General features: G+C 40.4%; 1 protein-coding gene across 2 annotated transcripts in view; it reads left to right on the forward strand.

Annotated features, from left to right (window-relative positions):
• The window catches only part of PAPPA2 (pappalysin 2), a 271,505-nt gene that overhangs the window by 89,265 nt on the left and 155,797 nt on the right, over positions 1-26,443 (forward strand). For both annotated transcript variants that reach the window (XM_039219146.1, XM_039219147.1), the window contains exon 3: positions 12,275-12,420. In XM_039219146.1, coding sequence (XP_039075077.1) covers positions 12,275-12,420 — 146 coding nt within the window. The remainder of the gene's footprint in view (positions 1-12,274; positions 12,421-26,443) is intronic.

Raw genomic sequence — 26,443 nt, forward strand, 5'->3', positions numbered from 1 at the left:
CTATTGTTGAGAGTGCTGCTATGAACATTGGGGTCCATGTGCCCCTATGCATCAGCACTCTTGTGTCCCTTGGGTAAATTCCTAGCAGTGCTATTGCTGGGTCATAGGGGAGTTCTACTGTTAATTTTTTGAGGAACCTCCACACTGTTTTCCAGAGGGGCTGCACCAGTTTACATTCCCACCAAGAGTGTAGGAGGGTGCCCGTTTCTCCACATCCTCGCCAGCATCTAGAGTCCTCTGATTTGCTCATGTTAGCCACTCTGGCCGGCGTGAGGTGGTATCTCAGTGTGGTTTTGATTTGCATTTCCCTGATGAGGAGGGATGCTGAGCATCGTTTCATGTGTCTGTTGGCCATCTGGATGTCCTCTTTGGAGAAGTGCCTGTTCATGTCTTCTGCCCATTTCTTCACTGGATTGTTAAATATATTGAGGCAAAGTGTCCCTCCTCATAATTGTACCCGCTGGCTCTAATCTTTTCCACTGCTGCTATACAGAGCAATGTCTTTAGATGTCACTGAATACAAATCTTTAACCAGTTTTCAGGCTGCCCTCACACCCTTGCCATCTGGATTAAATATGCCGCATTTCTTCTGCCATTCTCCACATGGCACTGTCGTCAGATCTCTCTCTGCTGGACATGTCTAAGGTTCCAGCAGCCTTAAAGAAAGATGGATTAACCAAGCACAGGTCTCCTCCTGGTGGTGCAGTCTTTGTGGCCAGCATGGAGTCCTAGGGGGCTGTATAGTCCTGGGAGTGGTGGAACATTGTTGGCAACCGAAATCCACAGGCACTTTTTTCCCTATTAATTGGTGCCAAACCCAGAGTCCTTAATACTATATTTTAGCAATTGAGTTCTCTTTTTATGTTTTAAGCTTATTTATTTATTTTGAGAGAGAGGGCACGTGCGCACATGTGAGCAGCGTAAGGGCAGAGAGAGAGGGAGAAGGAGAGAGAATCCCAAGCAGGCTTTGCACTGTCAGCGGAGAGCCTGATGTGGGGTTCAAACTCAAACCATGAGCCATGATCTGAAATCAAGAGTCAGACACTTAGCTGACTGAGCCACTAAGATGCCCCCTCTCTTTGTGTTTAAATACGGCTTTTGCATTCAAAACTTTTGCATTTTACCTTTGAGTTTACCACTATATTACTTTTTGAGACCTCTTTGAATCTTTATTCTGCCACCCAACATATGGTCTCTCTTCACTTAACCTCATTTGTAAACTTGCATTGTATGAACTTTTGCAAGATGTTGATTGTATAATCCAATGAAATAGGGGCAAATACAGATACCTTGGCCAAGATATTAAACATCTGCCTTCAGACAGTCCCTAAATTTGGTGCAAGTTGTAATGAATGTGTAATTGTACACATTTCTCAACTCTCCCTATAAAGATCTCATGACCATTGTATCACATATCCTTTTAAATCAAGGTACATTTCTCCATGGAATCATCTATGCTGGAAAATCCAACAGAACACCCAAAGCAGCAATAAAAGAAATGTAATTACCTTTTGGCATGATTTTTTTTTTTTTTTTGCTTAAGTGAGTCCATAGTAGTGCCAATAATCACTTTTTTCTTACCTCAGTAGTAAAAACTTGCCTATCTAATAACACATTGGAAATATTTCTGGGAGTTGACACTGAGCTTGCTGATCTGGAATTTCCAAATCTCTCCCTCTACTTCTAACGGAACTTGAAATACCTTTCAATCTTCAGCTGTCTTGCACCCCTCTGTGACCCACAAGGGCTCATTGTTAGGTAAGTACCCAAACATGTCTTTTTGGAGATTTTAGGGTATAATAAGGATTCAATACAGCAATTTTGTTGCTCACAAGGTTTTTGCAAGGGCTGGTGTAGTAGGATATAGGTTGGGCGTCTGGGAATATCTCTCTGGGCAGCACCAAAGACCCAGGCTAGAGACAGGAAGGTGGGGAATCCCGAAGTCCCTGGATAACTGCTGGCTTCCAGAACATACTATATGGCTGCTGTCAGGAGGTCAGGAAGCCACCTCTGTGCCACCATTGCAGTGATGCTGTGCCTGCCTGAGCTGCACCAGGAACAGATGCTTGCCCCACAGCCTAACACTGGTGGCTGGGCACTAGGACATGCTCCCCCAACCACACATACAGTTAGAGAAAAGAAAAGCAGTCAGAAGTAAGGTTTTTACCTCACTGCCCTCTTCCAACGAGAGCCCAACTGATAGGTGGACTCTCAGTCACATCCAGATCCCTGTGTTCAAGAGATCTCAGAAAACATGGAATTCAACTTTTCTGCCCTCCAGAGCAGGAACGCACTAGAAGGAGGGTAGAATAATGTGTGTAAACCGACTCACGATGTCCTCCACCGAGTTGACAATGCCTTATAAATAGTTCTCCCAGCCAATTTTTCACTCCATTTTCTGTTCTCGCATGTAGTTTTTTTTTTTTTTTGTAAATTTTAATCCCAGTGTAACTAACATACAGTGTTATGTTAGTTCCAGGTGTACAGTATAGTGACTCAACAGTTCTCTACATCCTTCAGTGCTCCTCATGACAACTGCGATTTTACATGCTACTCTTATAGTGCCTGTCACCTTGTATGACAGTTATTTGTTCACATGGTTGTGTTCCTCATTGGACTGGGTTTCTTGAAAACAAGAGTCATATATTATGTATCTTTTTATTGCCAAGACCCAACACAGTGACTCACAGACGCTGGGGAAACCAACTTAAGAATAGAAGAAAGGATGTGTGCTTTGGAATTAGAGGAACTTGAGTTTAAAACTTGCCTCCAACACTTACAAGCTGTGTGGTTTGTGGCAAGTGATGTGAATTCTGTAAACTTGAGTTTCTTATATGTAAAGCTAAATAAATACACTAACTTCCTAGGGTTGTTGTAAGCTTTACATGAGAAAATATATATGAAGCATTTGTCACAGAGTTGGGACTCAATTAATTTTGAGCACTATTATTTTTTTAATGTTTTATTTATTTATTTATTTCTAGGAGAGAGAGAGAGACAGTGTGAGCAAGGGAGAGTCAGAGAGAGAGGGAGTCACAGACTCTGAAACAGGCTCCAGGCTCTGAGCTGGCAGTCAGCACGGGCCCGAACCCACGAACCGTGAGATCATGACCTAAACGAAAGTCGGACGCTTAACCGACTAAGCCACCCAGGCGCCTTGAGCACTATTATTATTAGGGCAAAAAAATGATTGCCAGGTCCATGAATCATTGAATAGATTTCCACTTTCACAGTGATTTGTCTTCACAACAAGGCAGACTTTGGTCATTATACTCTCTATTTTTTTTCCCCCCTTCTGGTCATTATACTCTCTATTTTGCTTATTCTGAAAAATGGGAATTTAAAAATTTATCATTCTTTGCTTTTTTTCATATTTTGGCTGGTCCTGAGCTTATCTTTTTTTGACCTCCCTCTTTTTTTTTTTTTTTTAACAGTTTTATGCTATTCCACTTTCTAAAATCTACATGTGTTATTTTAAAATTTTAGCTTAGCAGATAGTTCCTTCACAGAACCTGGTTCTATTTGGTGCATTGTGTCTCCTTTCACCTTTATTGGGACAATCTAGAATTAAATGCATTTTCAAGGTTTATATACTTCTACTTCCAAAGGGCCATGTTCTCCTGGAGCATCTTGGGCCAAGGAATCATTCCTCCCTTTTGGAAATCTGTTTCCCTAAAGCTTGAGTGCTTGTCATTACCAGCCTCAGCTGTGGCAAAAAGTAAAGTGTCGTTTCTTTCATTGAAGGAATGCATCCAATTCATGTCACCATGTAGCTCTTTCCTCCTAGTAAGAATTACAGTCAAACTATCATATCTCTTTGTTGTTTCCTGAACTTTTTCATGGATATCATCAGGACATCGGGAGAACTATTTATCAGATGTGCTGCCATTTTATTAGCAGAGTCAGCCTTTTGGCAGAGATAGTGGCATCTGAAGTTCTGGGTCATTATTATATTTTTATTTTGTGTCAGTTTCGGAACCTATTTGGGGAGGAATCAAAACTATCCCTTGCCTGACAAGGCCAGCTATAAGTTTGTGCTTAGAAAAGATTCATTGTGATTTCATTTTCACTAAAAGCTTTTCATTGTAGGTTTACTTCAGGCTTTACATTTAAGTTTTGTTTGCTGCTGCTGCTGCTGCTGCTTCTGCTTCTGCTTCTTCTTCTTCTTCTTCTTCTCCTTCTCCTTCTCCTTCTCCTTCTCCTCCTTCTTCTTTGCACTGTGGTATTATCTCCATTTCATTTTAATTTTTTTCTTGTAATCAAGGTATGTCTCTCCTGAGACATAACCCATAATTAGTTCCCCATCACATCTTTCTTTTAAGTAGTCTTCACACCTAGCGCAGAGCCCAGTGTGGGACTTGAACTCACTACCCTGAGATCAAGATCAGAGCTGAGATGCTCAACTGACTGGGCCACCCAGGTACCCTCCCCATCAAGTCTTTGGGGATGATACTTGCTTTCCTATAGTAACAATGTTTGAGCTTTGTTGCTAGCTGTGTAATCATCTGAGGCCATAGGTACTCAGATAAGGTCTGGTGAATGACTATGCATGGTTTTATAAATGTTATTTCATTTTTCCTCTCAGTAATTATATACAGTAGATACTTCATTATTCTCATTTTACAGATGAGGAAACTGAGGTGTAGTGATGCTAGGTGCCTTGCCAATGCCACATGGCCAGTGAGTGGAGTTGGGGACTTAAAACCAAGTCATTCAGGCTTGATAGCCTGTGCTCCTCAAGACAGGGACACACTGGCCAGCTCTGACCAGTGGTCAAATTATTTTCTCTTAATTCTACTGAGTATCTCCCTCATCACACTCTTCTTTTTCTTTATCTGGACCTAACAAGCTGTCTGGGTATTTTCACACTCATCTTCCAAATAAATTTCATGATATGGCTCCCTTGATAAGGTAGGCAAGCTATCACTGAGAATTGGAATGGTGGTAACCCAGACAACCCAGAATAATCTTCTCATCCCCTTAAGGTTAGTACTTTTGCCATGTAAAGTAATCTATCCCTAGGCTCCATGGATTAGAACATGGGTGCTTTGGGAACATGTTTCTGCCTGCCACAGAAGATACTGTGACCTTGGACTTCAAACCCTTTCGATCTCTAGTTATTGCCTTTATGTCAGCCTCAAGGTCTTATAACACTTAAACACTTCTAAAAAATTTTTTTAAATGTTTATTTTTGAGAGAAGGTGAGTGCAAGCAGGGAAGGGACAGAGAAAGAGGAAGATGAAGAATCTGAAGCAGGCTTCAGGCTCCAAGCTGTCAGCACAGAGCCCGAGGCAAGGCTTGAACTTATGAACTGTGAGATCATGACCTGAGCCAAAGTCAGACACTCAACCAATTGAGCTTCCCAAGCACCCCAACTCTTAAACGTTTCTAAAGAATAGTTCCATTTTTCTTCTAGTAGTATTACTCATTCCCATATGAATTAGCAAAAGTGAGTTAATGTTTTGGGTGTAATAAGTTTTGACAGGTGTTTCATGTTTGAATTGAAACATGTATTAACTGCTGATGATGTCCTAATATATCTACCCTCTTTTATGACATTCAGAGGAGAAACAATAATCATCATGATGTCTTTTTCCCTGGTCCTCATTAGCAGGTGGCTGATTTAATTGAGGAGAGTAAAGTGGAGGGGGAAAGAGGAGTGGGAGAAGAATCCTAAGTTTTCTAGTTGTGTCATACAGAGGGTAGTAAGAATAGCACCATATCAGAGACACTGGAGAAGTAGGAGTGGAAAAAACTATGAGTTTAGTGTCAGAGATAAGTGCAGTCCACTAATTACTTTAGTTCAATATGTAACCAAAATCTTACCCTCAGACAGTGTTCCCTTTCTGTAGTATTTCTGGGAGTCTCCAGAAGGGTGTGCCTTAAACACTCATGGCCACCAGTTTCTGTGGTTCACTTGTTGTTTGCCATTGAACTCTGGCAATGGTATTTTTACCTTGCCCGCTGACACTCAGCATTTCCAACTGATGCTCTTGCCCTCACTGTTTCTCTAAGGAAAAGCTGGCCTCCTGAGAGAGCTGGCTTCCAATGCAATCCAAGGCTGTAAAACTCTCAAGTGCTAGAATGGTGCTGACATCCCTTAATTCCTTTCAGAAATGGAGAGTGTCACTTATCCTCAACTGGTGCTTCATTTTGTTATTAGGCCTTAAAGCATTGCTTGTGTATCCTGGGCTGCACTGATTTTATGAGAAGACTTCTGTTTGTTTTTCCCCAAGGAGCTCAAAACCCAGTCTGTAAAATTAGGTAGGGGACAAAATGCCACTGTGGTCCTTCCCTTGTCCTGGCCCTTTTGTCCTTCGGTGGCCGCAGACGTATACTTCCTCTGTGTTTAGCCAAAACTCAACCCTTCCTGCATATCTGCCCATGGAAAAGATGTCCATAAATTCATTGGTCAGATCACTATTTCAGATGACTGAACTTCACTCTGTCTGAATTTCTTTTGTGCTTAGGTAGTCACATTGACATTTTGACCTTGAGATGTCTGGGTATGGTCTAGGTGGAGATGTTCTGCTTTAAAACAGAAACAAGAATCTAATCTATATTCATCTCTCTCTGTCTCTCTCTGTCTCTGTCTCTCTCTGAGAGTTATCCATGTACTGATGATGCTTCCAAGTTCAGATGTAGAAGAGTTCTCAATAGTGGACAAGGACCATGACAAAAGAATGTACCCAAAACAGGACTGCTGGACCCTGGGGAATAACTTTTAAGGATTAGAAGGGGAAAGAGGAACCCTTTTGAGAGTGGTCTCAAAAGCAAGAATACAGCCAGAAAATAGCATTGCAAAACAAAGCAAAGTAAGTAGAGAACTTTTAGAAGCAGGAAGTAAGTAAATATAAAAATACAGCAAAGGATTCCCATAAGAAGGTGACTGAATTTTTTTCATTTTGTGGGAAGGGATAGTTCTGAGGTCACTGACAATTTTAACAAAAGCAGGGTTTTTTTTTTTCTTAAATAGTTTATTTGTCAAGTTGGTTTCCATATAATACCCAGCACTCATCCCACCAAGTGCCCTCCTCCATGCCCATCACCCCCTTCCCCTCTCCCCCACCCCCATCAGCCCTCAGTTTGCTCTCAGAATTCAAGAGTCTCTCATGGTTTGCCTCCCTCCCTCTCCCCCACTATTTTTCCCCTTCTTCTCCCTTATGGTCCTCCGTTGAGTTCCTCCTAATCCACCTATACGTGCAAACATATGGTAACTGTCCTTCTCTGCCTGACTTATTTTGCTCAGCATAACACCCTCAAGGTCCATCCATGTTGCTACACATGGACAGATTTCATTCTTTCTCATTGCCATGTAGTATTCCATCATATAGATGAACCACATCTTCTTGATCCATTCATCCGTTGATGGACACTTAGGCTCTTTCCATGTTTTGGCTATTGTTGAGAGTGCTGCTATGAACATTGGGGTCCATGTGCTCCTATGCCTCAGCATTCCTATATCCCTTGGGTAAATTCCTAGCAGTGCTATTGCTGGGTCATAGGGGAGTTCTACTGTTAACTTTTTGAGGAACCTCCACACTGTTTTCCAGAGGGGCTGCACCAGTTTACATTCCCACCAACAGTGTAGGAGGGTGCCCGTTTCTCCACATCCTCGCCAGCATCTAGAGTCCTCTGATTTGCTCATTTTAGCCACTCTGACTGGCATGAGGTGGTATCTCAGTGTGGTTTTGATTTGCATTTCCCTGATGAGGAGGGATGCTGAGCATCGTTTCATGTGTCTGTTGGCCATCTGGATGTCCTCTTTGGAGAAGTGTTTGTTCATGTCTTCTGCCCATGTCTTCACTGGATTATTTGTTTTTCAGGTGTGGAGTTTGGCGAGCTCCTTAAAGATTTTGGATACTAGCCCTTTATGTGATATGTCATTTGCAACTGTGTAACAGAAGCAGTTTTGATAAAGTGGCACCAATGAAAGCAGGTTACAGTGAGATTGGGGGTACATGAGAAAAAGACATAGGAGATTGGGAAATTATTCTTTCAAGAAGTTTGAATTGGAAAGGGAGAAGGAAAAAGAGAGGGTGTCAGCTATTATTTGCTATTATTCCCACCTCATCCTGTGGGACCAGAAGTAAGGGAATAAAAATAGGTAAGGAAGGGTGTGCATGCATGTGTGTGTGTGTGTGTGTGTGTGTGTGTCTGTTAGCGTTCATGATGAATGGCTTCAATTTTATCATTGGAGAAGGAGCCATGATCATTTACTAACAGTCAGGGGATTAAGAGACCGAGATTGGTAGGAGAAGAGGAGCAAGAGAAGAGTGGTGATCTCAAATCATTCCTGGAGAGGAGGTGACCATAAACAAGTCTAATTAGAGACAAGTAGAATTAAAGATCTATAGTTCAGGAGTAAAAAACCACTCTGAGTAAGGGTGACCATGAGAATGAGGTGTGGGGGCATTGAGAACTAAGGAAGTCAAAAAGAAGACTGTTTTCAGTGTTGTTTTGTATAGATGTTGAAATTTCTCAGGTTATAATAGGAGGTGGGGAAGGAGAAGGCTGTGGGACACTGAAGTCTTTGATGTATATGGACTAACTAGGAAGTGGGAAGATGAAAAGAAGAGTAAAGTGTGTGGTAATGTAGTAGAGTCCCATGCACCTAAGAGCAGGAGGAATTTGAGAGGAGATGCACTGGGAGAACTCTAGTCGGTACTCTGTGGACTGATAAACCGCATGGTGTGGGCTCAATGAAAGGGTTGGGGAAGCAGGCCAAAGGTGATATTCACCAGGAGGAGGAAGCATGGTTGGCAAAGTGCATGGTAGATGGGGTGGCGGACGCTTCTGTATACACTGGGTAAAGAACCACGGTGAACAGTAATGACAGGAAGGTTTTGATTTAACCAAACCAAAATATTCCAACTTTGGCACCGTTGTTTCCATGACATCAGTTGGCTGAAGGGCCTCGGGAGTATCTGGTGACTGCCGTACACCTGTAGAATGCAGTCAGGGCCTTCCTCTGGAGAGGGCTCGCTCTGGCCGTGGGAGATCTCAGGGCACACGTGCATCCTTTATGTCTTGTTTTTTAGCAGGCCGATTTTTGATACTGGCTTAATGTCCTTCAGACAGCTCATGATCTTTTTCTTTCTGCCCTCATTCTTGAAATTATCTCTATCAGTCTATAAAGCAATTAGTTATTCAACTGACTATTAAGCTATAGCACAAATAAGCACGTTTTATATTCTTTCACTTTTACTCAGAAACTAAGCAAAAGTTGGGGTGTCATGTTCTCCTAGACACTGGGGTGTGGCTGGGAATTAGCAGTCAAGGGGCCATGGCATGGATCAAAATGAATGTACTAAGTCTGGGGGACAAAGAAACACAGGCACTGGATACCAGGCAGTGGTTAATCCCAAACCAGTAGATCACTGTCCTAAAATGGTAAGGCGGGTATGCATTCTTCCAGGGGCCATTTCATAAATAACAGACTTGAGCAGTGGGGAGAACAACTTGATACGTCCACCTCAAGCAGAACTTGTTTCTGGACAGTTTTTATAAAAATCAAAACACAATTTCACTTTGGTTGATCTGAGACCTCAGAGAGTCTAGGGTATGGAGAATATGAGCCAAGATCCCGGCAGAAATCAAACAGATTAATTCAGTTCATCTCCCTTTCCATACAGTCTTGTCAGTTCAAGGCATGTATGCTTTTTATGGCATTTATGTATATTTTGTGACCTTTCCTTGAATATTAAGTTATTTTGGATGTCAAGTCTCTCTCTTAATAAATCATTTCTAAAGCAAGATGTTAACGCTCTGAATTTAAGAGTAATATCCATTTTTTTTTCATTCCCTAGTTCTAAGCCAGGCTCTGGTCACGTTAGTAAGATGTTTATCTTTATTAGCGCTGACTAGCTTCTGAAAAGGTGTACATGTTATAATAAGCAAGGCATCCCACATGTAAAGCAGACACACTGATAAGCCTTAAGATGGCGTTACCATTTTTAGATTAAGGAATAATCTAGAAAAAAAATCTTTGTTTCCAACAAAATAAGGTTATCTTCTACCAGTTCATTTAATGACTATTTCCAGCTGTCTTTAACTTTTTAAAATGTTTTCTCCCCCTTATATGTGCTGATTTCTCTCTACATATATCTCTGTGGAGTGCAGCAGTCAGAGCAGCCACACCCAATTTGCCACCAGCGTGACATAAACACTCTCATCTGGAAGAGCAATTTATGGCTTGAGAGAGGATTGGGCAGAGAAGAAAAAGGGAGATGAGTAGAACCAGCTAATGAGGCTGGTGGTGGAGGAGGAGGCGTCTTGGACTGTGCTCAAGGGAGATTAGTGCAATTGCTGGGTTGAGGGAGGACAGAAGGATGGCAGCCAAGACTGGTAAATGGCAGACAGAGAAGCCTGTAACACACAGATAGCCCAAGTAAACCATGCCAGGAGCAGGGGGATTTGAGGAAAGTGAGGAAGGAGAAAAGAGAAAAAACTGTCAAATTACCAACTCCCAATTTTAATGGGAACTCTGGAATAGGAACAGAGAAAGGGTGTGACTTGTCTTTTTTGGTACCCTGAGCTGTGTGTAGGCTCAGTCTCTGATTCTCTCTAACCTTATTCCCTTCCCTTCCCTTCCCTATCTTCCCTTCCCTTATCTTCCCTTCCCTTCCCCCATTCATGATCTCTCTGCTCCTTTCTTCTGGCCTGCATCTCCGTGTTGAAGAATTACTTGATGTCATCATACCTCCAAACCATCAATTTGTCAATACAGGAAATTGTCATTATTTTTTAATAAAGGAGAAAGGGAAAGAGAATGTGACTAATATCCAGGGAAAACCAGTCGACAGTCCAAAAAACATTGTGTCTCCAGGAAAGCAACAGAAGGAATATCCCTATGATTACATCTGACATCACCTCATGGAATTTGGATGATTTCTTGGAGCTTAGAACTATTTTTCCAAGATGGTATAAGTCAATATGAAAAAGTATTTTTTAAATCTCTTTTCTCCCAAGTATCTGTGGTTCTAAAGCAAACTCTTTTTTTGTCTCTTAACTTTTCTTCCCCTTTTTTGGTTCTATTCCAAAGAACACAAAAACAATCTTCTTTGGGATCTCTATTTCTTGGGTACTCCTTGCCAGTGTATCCTACATGTGGATTAAATAGATTGCATCAGCAGTGTGGTTGGGAGGCAGAGCAAGCAAGAGAGGAAGGGTCATGCTGCCCTAACATGAGCTTCTGGATTTCAGCTGGTCTATCGGAATAGAAGCAATGAAGCATGATCTGTGAAGGAAATTTCCAACTAATGTTGAGGGAGTTGTCTGCCCAGTTCAAGCTGTGATAGAGACATTCCCCTTTATGAGGGGCAGACCATGGTAACTACGGGAAGCATCCTGTGGATCCAAAGGGTCACTGAGCTCTGCTTTAGTTGTTTGTTTTTAAAATAGCTCCTCAATGAGAATGTTGAGTGAGTCTGCTTGCTTATGGTAAGTTTAAAGTTTCACTGATGCAAGGAAGAGGAAGGTCTGTGACTATGTATGAGCTTATAAGGAGATAGCATGCTTGTTTCCCTTTTTTTATGGGCCATATGGCAGGTGTTTTTAATAGGCCTTTAATTCTGTGCCTAAGTGCAAACGTAATATTGTATAGTGCTTTGAAGGCCATCAGAAAAGATACTTGGTAAATAGCATAAGGTAGTTGAAGTTGGAGTGGATTCTACAGATTAAGGGACTAGAAAGAAAACACAATATACAATTAACATTCTTTGCAATTCCTTTATGATAGCTTTTCCTACCCATAACGCATCTTTTCTTTTTCCTGTTTTTACTTTATGTTTTGTAGGCACTGTTATTTTTTTTAAATAAGGCCCAAAGTAAGCATATACTGAAATAGAAATTCAATTGGTCCTCTAATCATAGTAATATTCATGCAGTGTGATAGAACGAACCAGGAACCAAGAGTTGAAAGGCCTTCTTCAACATGGCCTGGAGTTAAAACTCTGGGCAAATAATTAGAACTATCATTAGGCTTATCTTGAAAAAATAACCTAGATGTAGAGTAGGAATTGAGCATGACATCAAATACTGAGTATTCATATAAATAATATAGTGCTAAAAAGGTAGGACATCATTTATATTGGAATAAAATATGCCAAATGTGTACTAGTGCCTTTTCTGTGATCCTCACGACAGCCTGCTCTCTGCCGCTCTGCCCTCTAAAGGGCCATGCTGGCTGGGAGAGTCTGAGTAGGTCTGATTCTGCTGTTTTCTATGTACTGATCCTTTGGCGTGACATGTTCCCCTCTTGTGTGCTGTCCAGGGCGTACATGAGTGTGAAGGAGCTGAAGGAGGCACTGCAGCTCAACAGTACTCACTTCCTCAATGTCTACTTTGCTAGCTCAGTGCGGGAAGACCTTGCAGGTGCTGCCACCTGGCCTTGGGACAAGGAAGCCGTCAGTCACCTGGGTAAGTGAAGGCCGAATATGGCAGAAAACTTCAGGGGGCCCCAAGGAATTATGTGAAGGGAGTTTGAGGAAAAAAGAAATAAAGAGAAAAATAAATTTACTCAATGAATTAGCTGCCCTGGGCTGGGGTTGGCTTTTGGGAGAAACTGTCAAAATGTTTAATAAAGATAAGAAAGAAGTATTAGAGCAAACAGTGGCAAATACTCAGGATGTTCTAGAGAAATATATGATCTATATGTAAATAAGTTTCTGATGTGTAATAAGATCCATTTTATGACTTGGAGAGCCTCAAGGGGGAAATTAACAAAGAAGATGGCTGGGCTGTAACACCTGGTTTGCAGTAATCACTGGGCCAGAAGACTGGTGTGCCTTCTGTATAGTTCCTCAAAATCCACAGATCCAGGATTGGACTCCTTAAGATATCCAGGAAGTTCAGGCCAGCAGGGGCTTGCCTGCTTACCTAGAAAAAGGGCAACACCTTAATACTTGAACCTCTGCATTCTTAAGAAACAGAATTCATATTATAATGTGTTATCATTATTATAAAGGAAATCTTCCTGATCAATCAATAAGTCATTAAATCCATCCATATGGATAAAGAAGAATTATTCAATATAATTTATATGTAGAGGCTTGAGTAGGATTCTACCAACATCCTTTTAAAAACTGAATTACCATAATTGGGAGAAATCTTTCATGTTGGAAAGAGGAAGATTATAGAGACTAGAAACCATTTTGTAAATGATTTAAAATAGGTTTTGCAAAGTTAATCCATCTTCTTAGTAATCATATATGAAGCAGAGAGAAATAAATTGAAGGAAGATCACATAATGCTGTATATGTGAAATTCATGTATGATTGGGTCATTGTGAATGAAGTAGAGCCCAAAACAGGTTGAATTGATAATTAAAGAAAACATGAGCAAGTTTTCAAAGGACAGCTGGAATTATGGACTGGGGAAGGAGGAAGATGAGAGGTAGGTTAGCAATAGATGAAAAGATACTATTTGCTGTTCAGGGGGAAACCAGAATGTGAAAATCTATGGAGTGAATCAGGTCAGCAACAAGAAGGGGTACATATATCAAGCAAAGGAGGAGACTGTAAAAAATTAAACATGGGGTGATCCAAACTGATCACTGATCATTTTCAAACTGAAATGCTGGGTTTCATTGGCTCTATGGTATCTTGTACAGCTCTATGGTATCTGGTATCTGGTAAGGGCTCTGCAGTCCTTTTACCACTAAATTTTGTATTTTCAGCTCAGGGTACATGAGAAATCAGAAACTTGTGGGGTTAAAGCAAATGTGTCATTCTAGCCTTCATGGTAGGCTAGAAGGTCATCTTCCAATAATGCACTTAATAGTGAGTTTGAGTGTCTTGACTTATTCTTATGAAAAGCAATGTAGCAGAGGAACATTTAACACTGCAAAGAAGTATCCCCAACTTAGTGCATACCTGATATGCCAGTGGTTAATGTTTCTGTTGTATATATGAGGGTGTCCTGACAGCAAGGTTTACCCAGCAGTGGTTTTCATGAGTCCCAGGTCTGTCACTGGAACTGAATCTATGTGTTTGAAAACCTTTAGATGTATAGGTGGATTAGGAGGAACTTAATGGAGGACCATGGGGGAGAAGTAGGGAAAAATAGTTGGGAAGAGGGAGGGAGGCAAACTATGAGAGACTCTTGAATGCTGAGAACAAACTGGGGGCTGATGGGGGTGGGGGAGAGGGAAGGGCGCGCAGGGAGGAGGGCACTTTGGGGATGAGCACTGGGTGTTATATGGAAACCAACTTGACAATAAACTATTTAAGAAAAAGAAAGAAAGAAAGAAAAAAACTGAAGAAGTGATCTGCCTGGTCATTATGGAGACAAGTCTTGGACTCCTTATAAGAATCACTGGGCTGGGAGCAGACCACTGAATGTTTTCTAACTTTATTGGAACTGAGCCATTGACAAGATTCATTTAACTATAAAAATGGATAAAATACAAAAAAAAAGTTATTTAAAGACTTCAGACAGCAGCCAAGACAACAAAGAGTTGAGGGCCCAATCCCAGTGAGAAGAAAAATGCATTAAAGTGAGATCTATATATAACTCAGTTGTTTTTTTCCATTCAGGGAAATTGCCAAGTTCTTAGTGAAAAGAATAGAGACAGGGCAGAGAGCAGCCTAGAGCCTGATGAAGTCTCACTACTGGGGAGACAAAAATGAGAGGTCAGGACTTCCAAGTCATCCAAGACTCTCATAGAGATAGAAATCCCCTCCCCCCAAAAAAGAGCCTGATATTCTGCTCATAATTTTCTTTTAAGATACTTGCTAGCTACTAACCCATGCATTCTTAGGGCCAGCAGCCAAGAAAACAAGTATAAAATAACTTTTAAGAGATTAAAAAGTCAAACAATGGTTTCGGGGGTCTCATAGTACAGGCGAGAAAAAATTGGAGTTGAGGCCCTCCCTGCCAAGGAAGAGGGGCCCTGAGATACCCTGTGGGTGACAGTAAACAGAAAGAGTCCATATAATATAAAGCTTAAAATCCAGCCTGAAATACTCTTAAATCTCTGCGTGAAAGAAAGGCATTTGCCCCTATTTAACTGCCTAACAAAAGAAAATTGAATATGGTCTGGAGGAAGACAGCATCATGAAGAGCTTCTACAAGCTGTCATGCACAGTGTCCAGAAATCAATAAAAAAAGATCTGTTATGCCAAGAAACAATGCCAAATGATGGTAAATAAGCAATCATTAATAATACAGACTCCACGATTACTCAGATAGTGGAGTTACTGGATATTGACTTTAAGATAATTCTATTAATATGTTAAAATATATTTAGAATGCAGAGCATATTCAGAGAACTGGAATGAATAATAATTAAATGGAAATTTTAGAACAAAAGATACAGATCGAAATTAGGAAATTAATAGGTTTGTGAGTAAGGGGGAGAATAAAAGAACTAGAAATGGTAGAAAACAAGTGAAGCTTAGAGAGAAAAAGTGTTGGAAAAATACAGAAAATAACTTGAGACATGTGCGACCTGATGAAAATTTTCTAATGTAAATTGGAGATCTAGAGGAAAAAGGAAGATATTGAAGCAAAAAAAAAATATCAAGGAGATAATGGCTGAGACTTTTGTAAAGTGACAGAAGATATCAAACCACAGAGTCAAAATGTTTTACAAACCTTAAGAAAGATGAAATAGAAAGAAAATCACAACTAGGTCCATTATAGCAAAAGTACTTAACAATCAAAGACAGAGGGAAAAAAAAAACCCTCAAAAGTAGCTAGAGAAAAAAGGTACATTCCTTTAAAAGGAGAAGCAGTGAGGTTCATATGCTGACTTTTCAATAGAAATTACGGGAGTCATAAGACAGTAGATACAATTTCTTAGATGCTAAAAGAAAATAACTTTCAGTTCAGAATACTATATTCAGCAAAAATAGCTTTTAAAATAAAGAAAAATTGTAAGTACTTTCAGACAGATAAAAACTGAGATAATTTAATATCAGCAGTAAAATAGTACTGAAGAATGCTATGCAAGCAGAAAGAAAATAACCCCAGATGGGAAGTAGAGACATGTAAAAAGAAATGAATGATATTAGAAAGGATGAAAATATTAAAAGTAATAATAAAAGTGTCTATTTGGTTTACATTATAGGTAGAATTAAAGTATGACAACAATCACACAGAAGACAGAAAGTAAATGAGGTTAAAGAATTTAAGGTGCTTTCCTTTCCTGTATCTAGAAAAGTATTAGTTTTTAGTAATTTTAGACTGTAATAAGTAAAAAATGCATGTTGTTACCTTTAGGGTGACCATTAAAAGACAAATGATCTTTTACAAGTTAATACAGCAAGATAAAAGATCCAGAAAAGGCAACAAAAGGGGAGAAAATAGGAATAAATAACAGAACAAATAGAAGCAAAAAATAAGATATTGATTAAGACCTAACATATTAGTAATGTTGCATGCAAATGGAAAAAGCATATCACTTTATTTATTTTTTAAACATTTTTATTTATTTCTAGGAGGGAGAGAGAGAGAGAGAGAGACAGCGTGAGCAGGGGAGGGTCAGAGAGAGAGGGAGATACAGACTCTGAAATAGGCTCCAGGCTCTGTGCTGACTGCCAGGCTCAGAGCCTGGCAGTCAGCACAGAGCCCGACGCAGGGCTCGAACCCACGAACCGCGAGATCATGACCCAAGCGAAAGTCGGACGCTTAGCCGACTAAGCCACCCAGGCGCCCCTATTTATTTATTTTTTAAATAAGATGTCCCATGAAATGTTTGGGACACCCACATGTTTTAATATTTTTAAAAATTTATTGAGTGAGTGAGAGAAAGAGAGAGCGAAGAAGTAGGAGAGAGGCAAAGGGAGAGGGAGACTCTTAAGCAGGCTCCACACTCAGTGCGGAGCCGAGGTGGGACTTGATCTCACAATCATGAGATCATGACCTGAGCTGAAATCAAGAGTAGGACACTCAACTGACTGAGCCTTCTAGGCCCCCATAAACATACCACTCTAAAGTAAAAAATTGTCAGATTGAAAACAAAACCCAACCATATGGTACCTCTTACAAGTACCATATTTATCTTAAATATGAGAACACAAAACGACTGACAGCATAAGGATGAGAATATATATATAATGAAGATACTAGTCCAAAGAAAGTCAGTATAGCTTTCTTATATCAGATAAAGTAAACTTTAAGGTAGTACATATTACTAGAGATAAATAGGAATACTTTATAATGATGAAAAAATAAATTCAATTAGAAAATATAACTGTGACAAATTTATAGGGCCTCCAATAATATGCCCTAAAATATGTAAAGCAAAATTTGAAAAAAATAAAAAGAAAATAGACAAATCCATGATCATAGTTGGTACTTCAAAAACAATTTTCTCCGGGCGCCTGAGTGGCTCAGTTGGTTATGAGTCCGACTTCAGCTCGGATCATGATCTCAGTTTGTGGGTTTGAGCCCTGCATCTGGCTATGTGCTGACAGCCGAGAGCCTGGAGCCTGCTTTGAGTTCTATGTCTCCCTCTCTCTCTGATACTCCTCTGCTTGTGTTCTCTCAAAAATGAATAAATGTTAAGAAATTTTAAAAAAACCAATTTTCTCAGAAAATAATAAGATAGGTAAATACATAGTAGAGGTCTAGAATATTTTAAAAATGATTAATAAGACTTAATTATTAAAATTAGTAAAGTGTATTTAAACAGTGCAGAATATACATTGTTCTCATGTGCCATGGAAAATTTACCAAGATTTATGAGCCAAAAGTAAACTACAAAGGATTGCCATCACGAAGTCTTTGCTCTCTCATATCATTGGAAAGAAGCTAGAAGTCAATAACAAAAAAAAACAGAAAATCTCCAAATATTTGGAAACTATGTAATAAACTTCTGATTATCTCATGATTCAAGAAATAAATTGCAAAGGAAATAAGAACATATTCTAAAATGATTATGATGGGGGCGCCTGGGTAGCTCAGTCATGATCTCGCAGTTTGTGGGTTTGAGCCCCGCATCAGGCTCTGTGCTGACAGCTCAGAGCCTGGAGCCTGCTTTGGATTCTGTGTCTCCCCTTTTCTCTGCCCCTCCGCTTTCATGCTCTGTCTCTGTTTCTCAATAATAAGTAAATGTTAAAAAATTTAAAAGAGAAAAATAAATAAAATAAAATGATTATGACAATAGGGCATATCAAAACTTGTGGTATGTGCAAGAAACTGTAAGTAGAGTGAAATCTGTAGCTTTGTATATTAGAAAAGGAAAAGTCTAAGCTATCCATTTCAAGAAACCAGCAAAGAATAACATATTATATTAAAAAGAATGAAAACAGAACGAATAAAAAGAATATATAAAAGAGAAGAAATAAAAAGAAAGTAAACATTACTTAGAAAAACATTAAATTTAGAGGGGGAGGGGCAAAGGATTGATAAACCCCTAGAAAAACTGATCAAAAAGTAAAACATGAGAAAGAATATATTGACACTATGAGAAATGAAAGAGGTAATATTTTTATATATGCTACAGACATTAATAGCCAATAGGTATTTTCAGCAAATGTTGTTATAGCAACTGGACATTCATAGGCAAAAAAAATGAATTTCAGTATGAATCTCACATCTTGTAAATAAATTAACTCAACATAGGTCAAAGATTTAAATATAAAAAGCAAACCTTTAGAGCTTTTAAAAGAAAACATAAGAGAAAAATACTCAGGGCCGGGCTAGATGAAGAGTGCTTATATATCCATTCAAAGCATGGTCCATAAAAATAAAAACTGATAAATTGGACTTAATCAAAACTTAAAAAACATTTTCTCTGAGAAACACTCTGTTAAGAGGAGCAAAGAAATGACAGACTTGGAGACAATATTTGAAGACCATGCATCTCATAAAGGATCTGTATCTAGGATATATAAAGAATTTCAAAATTCACTAGTAAGACAAAGATTCCAGTCAGAAAATGGGCAAAGACATTCAGGATAGCTCAGTCAGTTAAGTGTCTGACTCTTGATTTCAGCTCAGGTCATGATGTCATGATTTGTGGGATTGAACCCCTGTCAGGCTTTGTGCTCACAGCGGGGGGTGGGGGGGCTGCTTGGAATTCCCTTTCTCTCTGTTCCTCTCCTGCTCTCTCTCTCTCTCTTAAATAATTAAACATTTAAAAAAATGGGCAAAGACATGAACAGACATTTTACCAAAGCAAATAAACACAGGAAAAGATGTTCAGAATCATTAGCCATTAGGGAAATGCAAATTAAAACCACAGTGAAGTATAATAACAGACTTTTTAGAAGAGCTAAAATAAAGAAGAGTGACAATACTAAATGTTGGTGGGGGTGCAGAGAAACCAGATCTCTCATACATTGCTAGTGGGAGAGTATAATGGTACAAGACTCTGGAGAATACTTTGGTCATTTCTTATAAAAGTAAACATTTTCACGTATAGGAGGATTAGGAGGAACTTAACGGAGGACCATGGGGGAGAAGAAGGGAAAAAATAGCTGGGGAGAGGGAGGGAGGGAAATAATGAGAGACTTTTGAATGCTGAGAACAAACCGAGGAGTGATGGGGGTGAAGGGAAGGGGATGGGGGTGATGGGCATGGAGGAGGGCACTTGTGGGGATGAGCACTGGGTGTTATATGGAAACCAACTTGACAATAAACTACTTAAAAAAAAAAAAGTAAACCTATACTTACCCCATGACCCAGCAGCTGGACTCTTGGACATTCATCCCTGATAAATTGAAACATATGTCCATTCAAAACCCTGTACATCAGTCTTCATAGCAGCTTATTTGTAAGAGCCCAAGAACTGGAAATGACGAAGGTGTCCTTCCATGCTAACTGCCTAAGCAAAGTGTGGTACATCCACACAATGGAATACTAACCAACACTAAAAAGGAACAAAGTGTGGGGACGCCTGGGTGGCTCAGTTGGTTAAGCAGCTGACTTTGGCTCAGGTCATGTTCTCACGATTCGTGGGTTAGAGCCCTGCATTGGGCTCTGTGCTGACAGCTCAGAGCCTGGAGCCTGCTTCAGATTCTGTGTTTCCCTCTCTCTCTGCCCCTCTGATGTTCATGCTCTTTCTCTTTCAAAACATAAAATAAAAACGTTAAAAAAAAAAGAAACAAGGGGTGCCTGGATGGCTCAGTTGGTTAAGCGTCCAACTTCTGCTCAGGTCATGATCTCATGGTTCGTGGGTTTGAGCCCTGCATCGGGCTCTGTGCTGACAGCTCAGAGCCTGGAGCCTGCTTTGGATTCTGTGTCTCCCTCTCTCTCTGACCCTCCCCTGCTCACACTGTCTTTCTGTCTGTCTGTCTGTCTGTCTGTCTCTCTCAGAAATAAATTTAAAAAACAAACAAACAACCAAAAAAGGAACAAAGTGTGAATATATACAACAAGCATCTCAATGGTATTATGCTGAATGAAAAAAAAATCTCACAAGTTACATGCTGTATGATTTATGTAGTGTTCTCAAAATTCTATGTAGTAGTCTCAAAATGGGGAAATTATAGAAATAAAGAACAAGTTAGTTTGTCCCAGGGGCTGGGATTGGGGTATGGGGTGACAGATACAGGATGGGTGTGACCTGAAGGAGAGCAGGAGAGATTCTTTTTTTTTTTTTTAATGTTTTATTTATTTCTAGGAGAGAGAGACAGCGTGAGCAAGGGAGGGTCAGAGAGAGAGGGAGTCACAGACTGAAACAGGCTCCAGGCTCCGAGCTGGCAGTCAGCACAGAGCCCGACGCAGGGCTCAAACCCACGAACCGCGAGATCATGACCTAAGCGAAAGTCGGACGCCAAACCGACTAAGCCACCCAGGCGCCCCAGCAGGAGAGATTCTTAATGGTGATGGAACAGCTCAGTATCTTGAATGTGGCAGTAGTTACACAAAGGTATACAATTGATAAAATTGCAAAGAACTGCAACACACACACACACACACACACACACACACACACACACACACGAGTGATTGTAACAACTGGTGAAATCTGAATAAAGACTATGAGCTTTATGTATAAGTGGAATACTCCCCATCTAATAGGTGTTCTGTGAAGCTTCTCTGAATGAAGGCAAGAATGAATAAATGAGTGAAGGTATTACACCTTACCTTTTAAAAAAGGTATCAGGAAAAGTTTAAATTATCTCATGAGTCACTGACTCATAATGAATTGCAAAAGAAGCCAGATATATTTATATTTTATTCTTAACCCTCTTGGGAATAACTGTTCTCCTATAACACATTCCTTAATATGCTTTTCAAAAGTAGAAGACAAGACTGAACAGCTAAAAGTTCTGGCTCAGTATGAAATTGCTCGTGTTCCTATTTATTTCTGGTTCAGTCATAACTGTGACATAACTCAGGTGTAAAGCAGGACAGACAGCTAGCATACCATGATAGAGGAAGACATTAGGATTTTCCAAATAGAGTCTTTTCAAGACTCAAGATTATCTGTTTGTGTCAACATTCAAAAACCCTGCATTTTGAAAGTCAGCAGATAAGTACTCTAGCCTAAGAGTTTTGAAGACTGAATCCAGATTCTGACTACCAACACCTTAAGTCAGTACGCAGAAAGACTGATGTAATCAATGGTTGTGCTTTTCCATCCACACCATTTCTGACTTTTAGCATGATTTTGTGCATTTAATACTATGGTAATGCAGGGTAGGATTCTTTAATAAGCAAATGCATGAATGAGATCCCGTTGAGCTCTAACATTCAGTAGTTTCGACATCTTTAGCCTTAGTACACAGCACTTGAACTGAAAATATATCTTCAAAGGCAGGAGACTTAAATTTATGGTAAACCAGGCTTTTTGGTAAGCTGTCAATACCATAACTCATAATCATTCATTCAAAGAAAAGCTGTTGAATCTGTTTGTGGTAATACTAGAGATAAAACAATAAAACGAGTTCACCCTAAAGATTTGCATTGCGTACCTGTGAGGCAGACATGCAAATATACACTTTCACTACAATGTAGTCGTGCTGCACATGAGGTCAGGAAGAGAAAGTGCCTACCTGTGCTCAAAGCATCAGGGAATTGTTCCCAGAGGGGCTGAGGCTTGAGAGGACAGTTGAAAGATAAGCAGTAGTTGGCTTAGCAGACAGTGAGACCACATTCCAGGGTAAAGGAGCTGAGAGGTGTCAAGGTTCAGGCTGTTAAAAACCAGGGCATACTTAGGAGAGGAGTATATTTGGGGTGGTGAGGCTGTGCCTTCCAAACTTATTTCTGCTGTCTTTTACTCCCCTCAAACACTTTTGGGAAACTCTATACCCCTTCATTCATTCTAAGAGCAACATCTAAAACTTTAATTAAAAGTTTAAATAGTGGCAAAGAGGGGCGCCTGGGTGGCTCAGTCAGTTAAGCTTCTGACTTCAGAAGCTCAGGTCACGATCTCACGGTTTGTGGGTTTGAACCCTGCATCGGGCCCTGTGCTGACAGCTCAGAGCCTGGAGCCTGCTTCAGATTTTGTGTCTCCCTCTCTCTCTGCTCCTACCCCACTCATGCTCCATCTCAAAAATAAATAAACATTAAAATTTTTTTAATTAAAAAAAATAAATAGTGGCAAAGAATATAATTATTACCATATTACTTTCAATTATTGACATTTCAAAATAAATTGTAACTTTACTAAATGAATCTTTGGTTACATAATGATTTGGTAATCACCGTCATTCACAAATTCATGGTCATGCACGTTTTTTTTTTAATCACTGGGAAGTTATTCATTGTATTTTTTTTCTCTTTGAATTTGTGTTTCCATTCCATTTCTCCTGTAGAACTTCATACTAATGTAGCATATACATATTTTTAAAAGTCTTTAATTTGTTACCTGTTTCTCTACCAAAAACGTATTTTAAATAAAGCAACTCTTTTGTGATAATTTTTAATTAAAATTTTTATTTTGTAATGTTTCTTTTTTTTCTTTTAATTTTTTTTATGTCTTTATTTTATTTTGAGAGACAGAGACAGAGAGTGAGTGGGAGAGGGGCAGAAAGAGAGGCAGACACAGAATCTGAAGCAGGCTCCAGGCTCTGAGCTGTCAGCATAGAGCCTGACGTGGGGCTCGAACCCACAGACTGTGAGATTATGACCTGAGCTGAAGTCAGATGCTTAACTGACTGAGCCATCCAGGTGCCCCTAAAATTTTTATTTTGATGTAATTGCATATCCACATATGTTCTAAAATATAGTACAAAAAGATTCTACGTACCCTTTACCTATTTTTCTCTGGTTGTAACAGCAGCAAAACTGTAGTGGAATATCACAAACAGGATATTAACATGGTACTGATCATAAGTGATAAACTGTTAAAAGATTTCTTCTCAATGAGTTATCTTTTGAAATGATTACTTGTTAAAAATTGATCAAAACACTATTTTAAAATGTTGATAAATAACTAGCAAACAAAATGAGAAATTCATATTTTAATGAGGTAAGTGTGGCTTTTCTTCCTCAAATTAGTTCTTGTGTCTGTGGATGAATAGTAATTATTGCTACAGTGTAGCAAGATTCAGCACCAGTTATATATTGCCTTTTGTTTTCTTTCATTGCTCCCAGTGCTGAGAAATTTGTTAACATAAATAGATGGGCAAAAAAGGAATTCTATCCGATTGACTGAGTAGATAGTGGTGCCAAGATAGAAAATACAGGAAAAGAAGAAGCAAATGGGGAGCTGATTTAGTTTAGATATGTTGAGTTTGGGTTCTCTGCAGTCCGACTATGAAGGGACTTTCACAGAAGCAAGAGGGGTTGCTGGATTCAGGGGTATACCAGATACCTAAGGAGAGAGAGCTTTGGGAAAATCCCATGTGGCCCACAAATGGCAACTGCTGCAGAGAGATGAAGTCAGTACAAATCAGTTTGGCCAGGTTACAGAGGAGAATCTGCCACTCTCTGACCCAGAAGCTAGACACTTAAGAGTTTTCTGGCCCAATCGTCTAATTGTTCTAGGCAATGTCTGTACGGACAAAGAATACTCTGAGATCCTGATCAGAGCAATAGCAATATGCCCAGTATCCAGGGTCCTGGGGACCCAAGAACTGAGTGGGAGGGAACTTGAACCTGGCCCTAATGGGGGTTTAATCATATTGGGTCTTCAGCTAATGTAGAAAAAAAAAGTCTTTGAATAATAGAATGGGCTATGACTTCCCTTTGATAAGAACAAATGGGATTTGGAGCAAGTCACTTCTCTGAGTCTTATTTTCCTACATATAAATGGGGACACCAATGGGGACATACCATGTGTCTGTGGTTAACCTTTCCAATTGTGCCCTCAGTCTACCACCTCACCTTCAACCTGGAGATTTTTAGTGCCCGGGAAAGGTGTTGGCTCCTCTGGGGCCCCAGTGGACTGGAGGAGAGAGCCAGAGCTAGCACAAGGTGATGCCAGGGTGCCTGGCTGGCTCAGTCGGTTAAGCATCTGACTTTGGCTCAGGTCATGATCTCACGGTTCGTGACTTTGGGCCCTGTGTCCATCCAGCTCTGTGCTGACAGCTCAGAGCCTGGAGCCTGCTTCAGAGTCTGTGTCTCCCTCTATTTCTCTACCCCAACTCCCTGCTTGCACTCCGTCTCTCTCTCTTAAAAATAATGCTGACAAAAACTGAGGACTGATGGATGTGGGGGGGAGGGGGGGATGGGCATGGAGGAGGACACTTGTGGGGATGAGCACTGAGTGTTATGTGGAAACTAATTTGACAATAAACTATTTGTAAAAAAAATAAAATAAAATAAAAAATAAATAAGTTAATATTAAAAATTAAAAAAAAACAAGACAAGGTGATGCAGATGTGGCAGATATCTGCACCGGGGGGGGGGGGGGGGGGGGGGGGGGGGGGGGGGGGGGGGGGGGGGGAGGGGACAGGGGAAGGTGAAACCAGAAGAAACTTGCTCTGAGGTGAGATATCTCTCCCCCAATGAAAATAGGAGTCCCCAGGGCAAACCTCAGCAGGCTCCCAACCAAACCGTTGGACACTGAGATTAGAGTGTTACATCAGGTGGGACACATTCATGCACAATGTGAGTGAGGTGGCAGGTGCTGATAAATAGCCATGGATTTGACACGTGGGAGGTCTTCGGTAATGTCAGCCAGATGATTTCTGTGGGGTGCCGGTGCCGACACCAGAGTAGGATCAGTGGAACAGGCTATAGGAGAGAACGAGGAGCGCTCTGGTGCAAGTAGTCGTTACGCGGCTGGACTGGAGTGGAACACATTGTGTCCCCAGTCCACTGCTCTTCCCTTCGCTATGCCAGAGCAGGATGATTGTCCCTGGAGATAGGGAGATCCATCACCTGGAGAGCTCATGTAAACATGAGGGATTATAGAATCATTCACAGGACAGACTACATGACAGGAACAAGACAGGGACTGAGCCTAGGAATTACTCTCTAGCCGCTTTTATAGATCATTTAATTATCAGAAGACGACATTCAGCAAATGGGGTTATTCTGGGTGCCTTGGGGTTTTGAACATAGGGAGCACTCTTGGATATTGAAAACTTTGACAGAATTGCCCTAGGATGTGAATTTCATGCCCTGAAACTGAGGTGCTCCAAAGGTAGGTTCGCACATTTATAAGTAGGCGGAGTAAACAGTCATCTTTTCTGTGATGACTTGAAAGGTCTCTTCTTTTAAAACATGTCCTGGTAATCATTGATCCCTTGGTGTTCCAGAGCAGTGCCTGACGTAGAACGGATGCTCAATAAATGCTAAATTAATAAATGGATTATAAAAATATCTTCCCCATTCCGCATAAAATTCTCGTATGTGTTTGTGTGTGTGTGTGTGTGTGTGCATGTGTGTAACACTACTATCATCCGTAAGCAAGGAAAGGGCTAACATACTGTCTCCAGTGCCTTGGTAATAACCTCTGCCAGCTATTATGACTCAGATGGCATTTCTCCTGTGGTGGGGGGGGGGTGACTGGAGACCCCTGAGTACTTGACACTTGAAAATAGGAGTGGCTGAGAGACCCTAGAAGAAGACAGAAAATGACATCAGTCCGCAAAATCTTCACCCTCTGCACATTGTCTTGGTTCAGTCTTTTTTTAAAGTTTATTTTTGTTTATTTTGAGAGAGAGAGATAGACAGCAAGCAGGGGAGGGGCAGAGAGAGAGAGAGAGAGGGAGAGAGGGAATCCCAAGCAGGCTTTGTGCTGATAGCACAGAGCCTGACATGGGCCTCAAATCACAAACTGTGAGATCATGACCTGAGCCAGAATCAAGAGTTGGACGCCTAACTGAGCCATCCAGACGCCCTGGGCTTGGTTCTGTCTTGCCCAGAACAAGGACTTCCTTCTAATGAGATCACAGGCTGTAAAACTAAGAAGCCAATACAAGATTTAGAGATGGGTGGATTCTGGGCTGGTTTCGTTAAAAGCTTGCTTCTTTTTCTAGCTCCCATGACCTCTTTTTTTTTTTAACCTCCATTTCTTTCTCTCCCTTTATCTGTCAATCTACTTCTGCTACTTCTTCGCTTGCCCTGCCCCACAGTGCTTCTCTCTCCACCCCGA

Source organism: Hyaena hyaena, unplaced genomic scaffold (assembly GCF_003009895.1).
Source record: "Hyaena hyaena isolate Hyena2069 unplaced genomic scaffold, ASM300989v1 scaffold_793, whole genome shotgun sequence".
Lineage (NCBI taxonomy): Eukaryota > Metazoa > Chordata > Mammalia > Carnivora > Hyaenidae > Hyaena > Hyaena hyaena.